Source organism: Branchiostoma floridae, chromosome 2 (assembly GCF_000003815.2).
Source record: "Branchiostoma floridae strain S238N-H82 chromosome 2, Bfl_VNyyK, whole genome shotgun sequence".
NCBI classification, from domain to species: Eukaryota; Metazoa; Chordata; class Leptocardii; order Amphioxiformes; family Branchiostomatidae; genus Branchiostoma; species Branchiostoma floridae.
The window spans coordinates 13,677,217-13,691,199 of record NC_049980.1 but is presented as its reverse complement, the minus strand read 5'-3'; the positions used below and the strand labels follow the sequence as shown (position 1 = coordinate 13,691,199).

The following is a 13,983-nucleotide window of genomic DNA, read 5'->3' as shown; positions in this document are numbered from 1 at the left end:
CCCCATGGCACCGTCTTCATTGCAGTGTACAGGATGCAGAAGAAAGAGTACAAGTAATAATGTTTGTGCATAAGTTAATAAATCCAATGCATTCCATGATAGGAGTCTCAAATGTGTCACATACGTACCTACTTGAGGAATGAGGACAGTCAATAGATATCAAATATGCAAATGAATGCCTCATTTGCATGATTGATGAGTAAACACTATTCTTCCGCTGTGGTATAATTGAAGGGAATTTCCTACCTGCAACATTACGAAGCTAAGTAAAGGTGAATATCAGTATGCATTTGGATCTGGAAGTCTAACATCCCTAACAAACCGAAGGTCCTAGTGTTCACTACTGTAGTGGAACCTATTCTGCTGTTTGGTGCAGAAACCTGGACCCTTCCTTGCCAACTCCAAAATAGATTAGATGGGACCTACACAAAGTTACGTTGCAGAGCACAGAATATATCTGGGACTCAACATGCTACTCTTAAAACAATTTATGGAAGTCTCCCACAGCTATCTCAGAAGCTACCCCCCCCCCCCCACCACGGGGTAAAATATGCGGGACATTGTTGTCGAGGCAAATAGGAAATAGAAACCGTATGGCCAGGTGCATTGCAGAAGTTTTACTTTTACTCTGGCATTGATTTTGAGAAAAAGCAATGTTAGATAGGGCTCTATGGAGTAAAAAAAATATGTACCAGCCTCTGGTCGATAATGTATGTAAGTAGCATGCATCAATCATGCAAATCATTGTCGTATGATGTGCACAGTGTATGAGGAAACGCTACAATACACTTTTAAAATTGTGCTCTTTGGGTAGAGAAGATGGTCAACTGAGACAATATTTGCAAATAAGGAACTTATTTGCAAATTAATGGCAAATTTCACTCGATAAGATTAATATCATTTGGCGAAGGTTTGTGGTCGTGGAAGTAGTGGGATATGAAATCACTTGCATCAGAGGGGTGAATGCGACAGCACAGTAGAGGAGGAACTTTTCGTACAGGTTATTGTGAGGACAAGGTCATCGATACCGTTGGGGTGGCACGGATCCATTTGTACTAGGCCAATTAATATCTATCACATCCCCATTACTTTCGAAGTGTTACGTAAGCCGTGCCAGGGCGGGACATGACGCCGTTATTAACGAGGCAATGAACGTCCAAGTGATATTTACCCTTCTGTGAGTAAACACCATCTTTAGGGCACATAGCAACTCTCCGTGCGTTCCTAGGTACCAATACCACTCTCTACAGGAAGTATTCATTGTCCTCAAAAGAAAACGCCCAGCTTTATGGCGTGCGGAGCACATGCAAACAAGTGTGATAATTACGTTATGTTTAGCAACGGCACAAACACAAGTGTACGCATTATGTCACTTAATTATGTCACATTATGTCAACATTTCTTTACAAAAAGAGCGAGCGTGAACTTAAGGTTGTTTTTCTGAGTCGAATGGAAATTTTACGAGACTGCGCGCGGTACGTCGGAGATGTCGTTTATGTTACTCTTGGCCTTATCATGGGAATATCATACAAACCATACAAGCGGTCCTAAAAGACAACCAAACATGCCAAACGTTAAAAGAATCGTTTTCCATCAATGAAATTCGTCGATCGCTCTGTCCGATAGCTCTGTCCAGTTGTCGCATTAAGGTGAGTCAACGTAACGGTCGCCCAGCGAGCACACAATGGTATCAATTGCAGATTGAAAATGTCAATAAAGAAATGTATTTTGCTGTCACCCTGTTATCAGATTATATTACTACAAGATGAATCATCTTCCAAATAAATTCACGGCGAAATAATACAAAAAAACAACAACAATGTTCCAATGTTCAACAATCTCTACTCTAAGCTTAACGACCACATCAAATCTGTCTTTTAGATAATAATATGTAATTCATATATGTTGAACTTGAAAGATGTTCAAAGCTCCGTTGAAACACTTGACCCCTCGGTACGATACTATTAGTTGCTATTAGCTTTTGTGGAATACTTTCATACGATGATATCATGCTCCTTAACTTTTGGAGCAACAAATGAATACATTTAGAAGAATAATAGAGCTTTTTTTCAATATACTTGTAGCCATACCAAGGCACACTGGAGGCCCAGTGCCTTTCTAGAAATCATGCACTTCGGACTTTATTCTTTGTTAAGCATACACCCCAATCTTTTATAATAAACGCAGTTAAAGTTTAAAGAGCGATAACAACAGTGGCTATGTACCACTACATTATGCAATACGTTTACGTATTGCACGATGCAAAATGTAATTGATTATACAAGAGAAGTTGCGTTGATTTCCACACCTGTTGATTTCTGGCGCCATATTTCTGTCCAATACAAATGTATTTCACTTGGAGAGAAGGGCTGGTACATGAAAGGAAGACTCCCCATATTTTCATGTGACCTTTGCCAAAGTAAATTCCTATATCCCTCTCCACTATATATAAAAATATTATGTACGATTGTAAAAAAACTAATACGGTCACATTAGAAACTTCCCACGCTAAGCTTGGGGCCGCCTGAGTGACCAGCTGAATTTGTGAACATAGGATTCTATTTGCGGCGTTCTATTCATACGTCTGACGAACTAATAGATACGAGTAGGACCTCAAAAATAGGTCAAAATACTAGGATATATTTAGTCTTTTGTTTATGAAAAAGATTGTGAAGATAAAAAAAAAAAAACTTAACAACCCACCCGCCCACACATATCTAAGGCACTCCCTACGCCAGCCCTCTCCCTCCAAAGCCCGCTTGAACTTGTACAAGCCAAATACTCGTATAATGAACGTGAAAGTCATGATATTAGCCATCCCTTTCTTTTTTTCTGAGGAGGTTCTTTCTACGGTCATCCTCAAACATAACAGCTCTAGATTTTAGCTGAGTCGTGGCAAAAGGAAACTTTGTTCTTTTTCAAAGCATTGACGATTTCGAAACGTCCATATACTTTTGTTAGTTTGTACGCGCAGTCATGAGTTTGCGTACTCTGTTAGCAGGAATACAAAGAAGAGCAGCTGGTAGGTTAGACGTCGACTAAACAATACCCTATATAACTTGAATAAAACACTCACTTGGAAGAGCTCGGGTTCCGAAAGCCGACTGTCTCACCTCTGATTCAGGCAGCTGGTCCCTAATATCCAGCCAATCCGAGGGCCCAAGCGCGCTGGTAGTGACCTTTAACCTCGTTGGAAAAAAGGTTCTTCTTGTACTGTCTAAAATCTACACTGAGCACGTCTTGTGTTTACCTAAGATTAACGACCTCTGTACAAAAGATTGATATATAGCTCTCTTTGTTCAAAAGGCAGTTAGGTAAAGAAGCAGGAAGCTGATATAGAATAGCCCCCCTATATATTCACCAGACCCAGATCGACGAGCGACCAGAATTGAATTTGTGGGACTCTTGAAATTGATTCTAAAATTAGAATAATGCAAGATTTAAAAGTGTGATCTATAAGGTAATAAAACACATAAAACATTGATCTTTATCTACGGGATTGTCTAAGGGATCTGTGAGCTCTTTGCAGCCTCTATATGAATAGGGTTTGTGGCAATAGATAATCATATTTCAGAGAGTATTTAAAAGGTACATAAAAAGAAATAGCCCCTAACTTCAGGTAAGGGGGTTGATTTCCAACAATGGTATCGTTTTTGCTTCATAACATGTATGTATTCAGTCACCATGTATGGTCTTAAAAGATCATACATGGTGACAAGAGATGGAAATGCGCTACCTTCAACATGCCTGCTTCTGCTTAGTGAACAGATTCCATTTACATCCAGTGTCGTGTTGTTTACATAGCTAGCGGCAGAATAGGTGCCGATGCTTGTGTTACAATCCTTTTCGCATTGATGGGTTCCGTTGTCAGTAAAAAAGAGGTCTAAAATAAACATATCTAACTCTACACTTGCTATATAAACACTCGGAACAAAAAGTTCGAAAACTTTTCCTCCGTTGTTCCGATTGTCAATTGTATACACGGTACAATTCGCATCAACCTTAGCCCCAGCCGTCCAGAAGACATGTTTAAACGAATTTGTCTATCTTCAATGAATCAGTTTTAAACGGCTATATAACGTTATATGATAAAAACGTTAATGTTAATGTCTCACCTGTTCCTCGCAAGGTGTAAATTCAACGGATAACGTTTGACAAAAACAGTGTAAAAATGACAAACTGCAGAGATTGACAGAACGGCAAACATTCCCGTCAGTTATATGCCATCAGCAACAAGAAAAAAAGAAAAACATAATGAACAGTCCCTTGTATCTCACTTCAATATATTTATTCGAGGAGCATAATCGGTTACTTTAATTCTACCGTTTTCTAAAACTCATCTTCAAAACGTTATTGACCCTCATCACTCGGGTCGTAGTGCCCCAAAGTTTGTCAGGGTAGGTGTGTGCAGCCTAGTTATACCAACGAAAACACACAATTATGACGTAGTGCGAATATGAATGTGCGTTTAGTCAAGCCCTACAAGACTTAGTCTTATTTTACCGATTAGTGTTGTCGGGAGCTCGCATCCTCCTTCTTACAGACATGTTGAACTTTAAAACTTTGCGTTTGTTTATGTATGTTTCATTGTTTCATATGAACCCTGGTAGACTAGCCCTAAATAGGGCTAAAGGGTATCGGAATAAAGGAAAGGAAAACAGATCAGAACAGTACTATATCCTGTTGTAACCATACTGCCAAACACCCCCTGTGAGCTGCCTATGCCATCCTCAGGACTGGCCCAAGATACTGTCTACGTCACTGATGACGTCAGCAGCTGATTGGATAGTTGACGTTATCGCTGCCACTTCCTTCTTTACTTCCTCCCAACCTGGGGAAATAGTGCAGCAAGTAAATAAAACTCTGAGGCTGACTTGTGGACATGTACATGTCGTAGCACACTACCTTTTGTGTATGAATACAAAGACGTAAAAGTATGACAAAGACAACAAAACACACAAAAGTTTTTGGTAGCTCATGAAAAGATGCTGACATTTGAGTTTTTGTCGCGTTGAGAACGCGCTGGGTTCACCGGAGAGATTCCACTAGAATAGCTTTTTCTGGCGTCGCGGCGCTCTCATCAGGCGCTCTGGCCAATTTTCCATCGCAGCGAGAGCGCCGTGAGAGCGCCCGCAAGTGGAAAGGGAGCCTTAACAAACAGTGGAAAGTAAGTGTACGTCAGGCGGCTTACTTGTGTTATAACTACTTCCACCAGGGGCTGCGACTGATGAGAGACAAAACATGTGACAGAACGATTTTTCTTGGCATTTTGTGCCTTCAAAATCATACTTTTGTATCATACATTGTAGTCCAAATGTTACACAAATTCGAGGCTGGTCGCTCGATGGTCGCTCATCGATTGCCGTCGAGTGAAAATCTTCAATGTTCCTCACCTTCATCGTCCGCTGGTCCGCCGCACATCGTCCTCACTATGCCGGGGAAAGCGGCGCTGCGGTTTGTGGCACATCCCGACGGTGAATAGAGAACATGTCTAACGTAAGGGAAAGCGAGATAGCATGTTGATTGATTTTTAGTGACAAATATCGAGAGATGTTAATTCAGCGTTTCGGTGCAATGCCTTATAGACATTATTCTTGCCAAACGTACACACAACTCATAAGTCCAAGTCCACGCAAAGAAAGGTAGGCTAAAGAGCAACAAACAAGTAAACACCTGAAGGAGATAGACAATAGAAACGATGTGATATGAAACAGATGATATCATTCCAATGAAAGAAGTGAGATAGCATGTTGATATGACATAATTCTTATTTATGATGTGATAAATTTCAATACTTTGAAAGATAGACAAATAAACGTACTTGTTGGAATGATGAGGCTGGTGGATGTCAATAAAGGCTGTGTTGACCTGGACCATCTGATCGTTCAGACTTCGGATCTGGAGAGGGCTGGTTGACAAGAGGGTTAAGAGTTTAAAAATTAGAACAGACTTTAGTCTATTCTAGTAAGGTCACAAGAACAATTAATTAACATTTGTAATAAGCAATCTAGACCTATTTCATTAGTTATACACTATGTTAACTTTATCGTCTGTTGTACACTTTTAGAAAACAATTTGACTTATTTTATGCTTGTGTAGCAATGGAAAATAAACGCATTACTTACTTGATGAATACCATTTGACACTAGGTCATTCTAAATACAACAGTTCAAAATGAAGCATACGATGAAAGTAGAATATACGATGTGTTGAAAATTGAAAAAAAGACGAGATTAAAGAGTAAACAGTGCCTACTCCTTCCTGTCGATTGCCTGTAGCCGATCATGGAAGCCTTCGGCGGCTGCTGTGTAGTTGTAGACTGCCGAACGTAACGCGTCTGAGGATAGTATGATGATTAGGTCTATATTCTATCGGATATACTTCACACAATAAGCATGATATATTTAAATGTGAACAGCAGAAATTTATTGTATCAAGTATCGCAAAATAGAAACAAAAAAAAACGACAATAACGAAACACCTAAATGTTAGCATGGAAGTCCATTTGATGAATTGAGCAGTTAAACTACATCCTGGAAAATGATGTATTTTTGTCCAATTCAGAAAATTGAACTCATCCCAATTTACGACTGAATCATTCGGTATTCCTCGTCTCCCTGACCCCAGCTCTTTGGACGTGTCATTTAAGCACGTGTGACGTCAGCAATGGATCAAATGTTGTTAGAAGCCGATAACACAATGTTGTTCTTTAACAAATGACTTTAAAATGTTACCTATACTGATGCCCTGGTTGTATAACATGGAGCCGAAATCCTGTTCTGTGGCTTGCAGAAACGCGCTCAGACTCAGCCAGTACTTCCGGCAGTCATAAGGAAGAACCAGAGAATCTGCCAGTCTTCGAATCAGCTCTCCTGGGAATGGATACGAAACATTTACGGGCGACTTAGGAGATGAAAACAGGAAATATAACTGTTTTATAATGCTTTCGGAGGCTTTTGGTTAATCAGGCCCAAATACTTATCGGAGAGTATCTACGGGAAAGTCGCCTGTGTACATATACATGTGCTTATAATAAGTGTTCAGCGCACCCACTCTTCACTAAATATCGCTGCATCTGAGCAACCAAAGATTTGAAAGATCACCCAAAAATCATAGACAAAAAAAATTGGTGTCTTGTTTTCTTTTGAATGAAATTGCAATCGGCACAAGTAGTTGGCTTTGTCCGAAATACACTTGGAATTGACAATATATCTCTTCTAGCATGTAAACATAGTGTTGCTCACGGAATAAGCACCTTATACGCAATGGATGCACTGATTTTGATATTCATATTTTATTTATTCATACGCTAGGCGTATTCGAAAAAAAAATCAAATTATTCAATACAGAACTCATAAGCACTTCATGTATGCACAGGGTGACATCCTCTTAGACATGTCTGACCTGAAATACGCGCCATGGCCCGGTGAACAGTGAAGTCCGGGTCCACAAACCTCTCCATCAGATCCATATTGTCATACGCAGTGTGGTAGGACGGATAGATCGCCCGGGGGGAGTAGTTGGTCTATTCAAGATGAGCAATGTCACACAGGAAGGCAGAAAATACACAAACAGAATTTATGACAGATTCACACTAATGAATGAAGCACGAAATTGATCTTATAGATATCCCACGGAGGTATGGGATATTCAATTTCTTGCACGTTGCGCATCACTCTCATCTCACAGCCAACGGTCTTTATTGGGGTACTGAGTCATGACGCATTTTGTATCAGTACTACATGATTGGAAAAACCGCCCCTGGCACATCACATACCTGGTCATGAACATAGGCGAAGGTAAAAAGTGGAGTGCCGACACGGAGACCAAATGGGATGTAGTCTGTACTGACACGTGGCCAGTCAAGGCTGAAAAACATAACGCACCATAATATAAAAACAACGTGTTGTATAGTTAGAGATTATATGCCTAGTGATGTCAAAATACATACGTTCACTGTATTGATGGAAAAAGATCTCGAACGATCTTGTGATACAAGGAGAAAAGTGCACGCATTATCATTACGATACTGAACACTGTTTGAAGGTACATGTACAGCTTGTAGAGCTTTTGACTAGTCAGTTTTAGATCTGTTTATGACGTTGCTTATTGTGAATATGAAGTTTAACTTACTTGGGAATTTTCACGTCTGCGTCGGCATCTGTTGGATCTCTCTCTGACCACGTCTCGTATACACTTTTTCCAAGAGATGCATCTGGGTCTGGCACCTGTGAAGTGAGAGGGCAGACAATATAATGGCCTGCAAATATTAAAGCCCCGGTGCAACGGGGTTTAAAAGTCTCATTTTCTTTGATTATTTGTGAGACTATCTGTGGGAGTTATCAACCATAGGCACCGCGGCCCCCATCGTGCTGTCGTTTTTAGTGATTTTTTTGTTATATAATGCATTTGTAGAGGCATTTGCAAAGTAGGAGAAATCTATAGCAATTTGGTTCTATAACTCACCTGTTTGGTTGTGTCATAGATGATGTCAACCATAGATGGGCTGCAACCAGCAAATATGGTGTAATTTCCTGTGTAGAGAAGCATACGGCCATTACTAAGTACTTTAAAAACTTTCCCCCAAACACCAAGAAGTCCACTAGAGACGTGGAGGATAGCTTACTACAAAATGTCGGAGAAAGATGGAAAATGAAGAAGCGTAAATCTAGAATGTCTCACCCCCGACTCCTATATCCATGTTTATGTAGGCGACAGCCCGATCTTTGATGAGACCGGTGAATTGCTGAAAATGGACGGTGTGATGCTGTTTCAAGAAATATTGCCCATGGGAATTAGACAAAAGCACTTGAAATCAACAAGGAATGTATTGATCAAAACAAAACATTTCCCTCTAAGTGCACACAGAAAGATACGAGCCCGGTCACATAAGTCGTGCAATCGTCGTATGACAGAAAACTGAGTATGCGTGTGTGTCCCGAAAAATTCTGCTAAAATTTGTTTTCTTGTGGAATCCTTGTCGACGATTGCTGCTGGTTCTGTAACAGCATGTTTGAAAATTGTAGTACAGAATCGTACGACGACCTACGACCAATGTAATCTTGCCGTAAGATTCAGTATGGTAAGGCTGTGACAATGATTAATATAATGAGTATACTTATAGAAGAAATAATATAGAAACAGCAAATATCATTTCATCAGCATACTTCAACATATTCATGTGATCCTATCAAGCCGAACTCTTCCGCTCCCCAGGCCACGAAAACTATAGACCTCCGTGGCCGCCATGTACCTGAAATCAAACATAACATACAAGCTTAAGAGTACTCAATACACTCAGGAGATATGTTCACACGATACATGGCAGCACTGGTGACAGTGTCACGGTTGATGTTGATTTGACAATTAGTTCATATCAATGAGAATTGGATATCAGGAAATGATTTGCACATGCGTGGCGAGATATTAATAAAATTGAAGGCCCCTGAGACATGAATAAAACACGTCTTGACATGTACCAAACATGATATTGAGCATTCGCCTTTGTCATATCACCCACTTTGCATTTAGCTACGCAATCGCGAAGTCGCAAACCGGCTCATTACCATGTCAAAACTCATAAGACAATGTAGGCTTGCATGACGGCAGACCATGGGAAATTTTAGCACAAATCGTTGATGACGTTACTTCATGATCACTAATGAAGCCGATATTACTCCATTGTAAAATCACCCGCTGTTACCATTTTAGTTATCAATTTCATCAACATAGAAATACAGCACTCTTCGAATATTACAAACGTTACCATCCTTAACAAGTCCTCCGAAAACCCTGGTGAGCTCCAGACTGATGGCTGTTGAGCTGGTGTCGTCAATGGCTCCCTGCACCCAGGAGTCGTAATGGTTCCCCAACATCACGTAACGATCTGGGTGATGAGACAAATGTTGTCAGTTTTTTTTATAAGACACGCAAGACTTAGTGTAACTGATTAGATTCGTCTTATCTTCTCTTGCAATTTCAAGGTTTTGCTGAGCTTAGAGTTTTCATTCAGCATAAACATCAAAAGTAATATTTCAACTTGGAAAAAAACGCATGATACAAAAAAAATCTGGTATCACTTTTGTGATAGATAGTCAAGGATAGGACAATAGTCAGAAAAATTACCAAAGGTACAGAAATGATATTAGTCAGACTGATGTAATTCTCTTACCTGGTTCTACTTCACCTTTGATCATCCCCACGACATTGTACACCCTGCGCATGGTCGTATTCGTGTAGACATGCAACGCCACCTTGCGACCTGCCCTGGATAGTGGATCAGGAAGTTAAACATTAACATGGAGATCACACAATTACCACGCGAAGAGAACTAACACTGTCGTTACTAAAACTATTCAAGTGGCATTATACGAACAATAACCATATAAGTGACCATACACCCACAATAAAGCTAGCTTCGAGAGGTAACGTACCAGTCGCCGGTGAAACCTGGTCCGAGTCTGTATGTGATCGGCAGGGAACCATTCCAGCCGGCAGGGGCAATGTCACCATCTAGATGGCTTGGAATAAATCATTTGTACTTTAACATCTGACATGTACAAATATAGGGACAATACCGCAAAGCGCGGCCAGCATGCCAATTACAATACGTAAACGTTTGAATGGTCACTGATAATAAAATATTGGTACCTTAAGTATTTCTGGGCGTCATTATATGCAATAGGCTGGAGAGGAATGGGTGGGAACACACTGCTCTTGTCCTTTGACAAGCGGTATGCGTAGTCTGTGAAAACAAACAAGAACGCGAAGACCTCATACCTTTGTAAAAAGTTTTGTGAATTTCTTGTTTTTCTTATCGTTGAATTTCTAGCATTCCGTCTTTGTATTTCCCCCCCTGGCTCCATGTATATGACAGAAACTTGAGGACACAAAAATCAATGATAACCTTTTCCGGGACGTTTCTAGGACCTTTGACCTAACTTCCTGTTAGTGACTCTGACTTGCCAAGAATGCAGAATTAGACACAGAAAGCAGGCAAACACACCGAAAACAACATCTCCTCTTTCGCGGAGATCAATGAGGTAATAAATTGCATCAGATAAAGGTTGAATACAATTATACCTAATAAATCAAACAAGCAGGCACCAAAGAGATCGAACATGACCGCCCACCTGTAGCAGGATACCCCGGGGTTAGTGGATCTCCAGTTTCCAATAGCGCACCTCCGCGCTCAGTACCCGTCCCGGGGAGGTTCCATCCATCGGGGTAGACCTTCCCACCAGGCTCGTTGGTGTCCGCTGGTTCCGGGTACAGTATCGCTCCTATTGCCCCGGCAGAGGCTGCGTTTTTAGCCTACAATAGAATTTTGCATTCAAATGTAATTGACATTGTTTTCTGAATGGATAGTTTGAAACGGGTGTGCTACGGCGAAGGGCGGTTATACCGGCTAAATAGACACAGATACAGAAAGAGTTTTGAGAATGATAATGACTAAATTACCATTTTCTTTCACTTTCACTTTCATTACACAGCCCTCTCGCAAAACCGTTGAAACGTTTTTAAGCGAAAAGAAAACTTCGGAGTACGTTTTCACGGAGGTACCAAGAACAAAATACCTTTTGACCTCTCCCGCCAGACCTGTACTTCATCAAGACGATTTTCCCCGTGCAGTTGACGCCGACCTGCCTCAGGTAATCAAAGTCCTCCAGCCGGCCATAGTTGGCGAAGACAAGCTCACCCTTAAGTCACACAGTGACATTTAATCACCATCATGGCACTTTTGACCAATTGCTGACGTCAAGTATACGCCTGATCACGTGTTAATAAGATCACATGTCTAGCTCTCGCGACTTTACGTTCTGAGGTGATTGGTTATCAGTATTGAACCTGATTACGAATTCAAGGCAACAGTGGTCAATGAAAATTTAATCCATGTATATAGCTTTGCGGTGTAAGGAAGTTTAGCATTGTACAACGTCAATGAGAATTAGTAATTACATAATCTATTCAACTATTCCATGTGAATTGACCGTTGAATGTAGGATCATAACAAGTATGGTATCATGTAAAGGATGTTAAATACGCTTTCCAATGTTACATGAGGTTGAAAAATTGATTCAGTGATAAGGGAGATATGATCGATCAAATTTCACACACCACAGGATGTCCTGCAGGTGAGTAGGCATTGAAGAACTGCACAGCATCAGGGTCGTCCTGGTACTCGGGCTCAATGTGCAAGGTGCGGGTGTCCTCATACTGTCGGGCAGGGTCGGCTCCGTCCACCGTCACCGCCGTGTTGTTGGGGCCCTCCCGGCCAAGCGGTGGGTAGGACAGTAGAACGTCGTATGGAACGAGTCTTTAAACGTGAAATTAAGGATGCCATAACTCCATAAAATGTTTCCATTTGCTAACGTTAACTTGCTTTATCTATTTATTATTGTAAATTTGTCGCAGATTCTGACTTTTTTTACACTCATAAAGCAAAAAACACGAACATGACATGAGATTAGAGACAGAAAATGAGATGATAACCTATTCTGTTACCTTTTCCTGTCACTGCTTAGCATGTGAAAACAAGCGGCATCACTGTACTCAAATAAGTACGGACATAGACCGAAGCAAACAGTTTTAAGCCTTGTTTTTACAACGTAACAATACCTATCTAGTACAACATATATGTGATGACTACGTACCTGACTTCGTCCAACCCGTTTTCCAGCCAATTGCGTCTTAAAAGTTCGGCCATCTCAAGATCGGGTGGTGTTCCCGCCATGTGCGGCTTCTGGGACAGCTGTCTTTGGTACAATTAGTACAAACATGTTAACAGATGAACTTAACCATAAATCAAGCCTTTATTGAGAAAAATTAAAGAAGCTATAGCACGTATACAAACCGGCTGTCTAAATTGGTCAACATTGATCTAAAGTTACACTTACTACTAGCATGATAAAAGTCTATCTTTCTTTTTCACATCGGAACAAATATTACCTGAGGTTCTCTCTGATTCGTTGAGCATCAATATTTTCCAGAATGTGGTCTCTGATCGTCTCATCTGCATCCTCGATGCTTGCCAAGCACTTGTTGAGTGCTGCCCGATCTTCCGCGGTTAATCCTGACCTTGAAAACCACCCGATGATGACCCCGAGGGCAAAGGCAACGGCACCGCAGACAACCGCTAAGAGTATATATCTTCCCTTTGACATCGTTATGGTGTCAGTTCTGTGGAAAGTTTTTATATGTTATCCTCTGAATGTGTCAGGCACTACTAGATGGCGATCGCTGAGCTTTACAGTGGCCAAAATTGGATTGCATGACCATTGACTTTATAATTGGAATATGATGCATGACAGCAAAATAAAACGTAAAAGGTTCCCTTTCATCATATGAACTTCGCTGAGATATCTGTCAAATGGATCGCACAGCGGTAGCCGTGAGATGCCCACCTCTTTTGGAATGAGGTTATTACGTCATGTTGCTATGGAAATTCTATGAAATGTTCGAATTTTATGCTGCAGATATTTCTGACGTTCCATTTCTGACGCGTGAGTTGAAGGCGGGGCGCCGCGCCGCCACGATTGAACCGTTTCTATCTAAAAAATGTCCCGCAATCTAAGTAAGCGCTGGGTGCTTTCCAGGAGTAAAGTATGTCCTGAAGTGGCATGATTACCCAGGCATTGCGTCATAGTATGCACATTCTCTCCATTCATTCACTCTTTAGGAATCCAAGACTTACTAGTAACGTTAATGCTTCCCACAATTGTACTTCCCCTATCCGTCCCCCGGTGGCGTAGTTTAAAAGTTCACGAAATCCGTCTGGAACCAATTATAGTTAGAGTCTTGATAGACGTTAGCTGCCAGTCGGAAATAATTCGGATACCGTGCAGGTCGTCCTCTTTGGATCCTTTCCCCCTTATACCCCTCCCCTCCTCCAACTACTTGTAGCTGTTGATTCACGAGTTCTGAAGTGGCTATAAATAAAGTGTCACAACCGTGTAACGTGACGCTCTCAATGGTAACTACCCA

The 13,983-nt window shown here is 41.0% G+C and overlaps 1 protein-coding gene across 1 annotated transcript; it reads right to left on the bottom strand.

Moving 5' to 3' along the window:
* Positions 1 to 4,285: 4,285 nt before the first annotated feature.
* Positions 4,286 to 13,854, bottom strand: LOC118408491 (N-acetylated-alpha-linked acidic dipeptidase 2-like). The gene is made up of 21 exons (XM_035809308.1): positions 13,694 to 13,854; positions 12,949 to 13,179; positions 12,654 to 12,755; positions 12,118 to 12,316; positions 11,577 to 11,699; positions 11,133 to 11,313; positions 10,651 to 10,744; positions 10,434 to 10,520; positions 10,172 to 10,266; positions 9,767 to 9,886; positions 9,168 to 9,253; positions 8,683 to 8,746; positions 8,467 to 8,534; positions 8,134 to 8,228; positions 7,778 to 7,868; positions 7,405 to 7,525; positions 6,735 to 6,872; positions 6,256 to 6,337; positions 5,822 to 5,908; positions 5,394 to 5,491; positions 4,286 to 4,831 (listed from the first exon to the last, which is right to left on the bottom strand). The coding sequence occupies exons 2-21, from the start codon at positions 13,161 to 13,163 to the stop codon at positions 4,731 to 4,733; spliced, it is 2,247 nt and encodes a 748-aa protein (XP_035665201.1). The 5' UTR covers positions 13,164 to 13,179; positions 13,694 to 13,854; the 3' UTR covers positions 4,286 to 4,730.
* Positions 13,855 to 13,983: the final 129 nt, after the last annotated feature.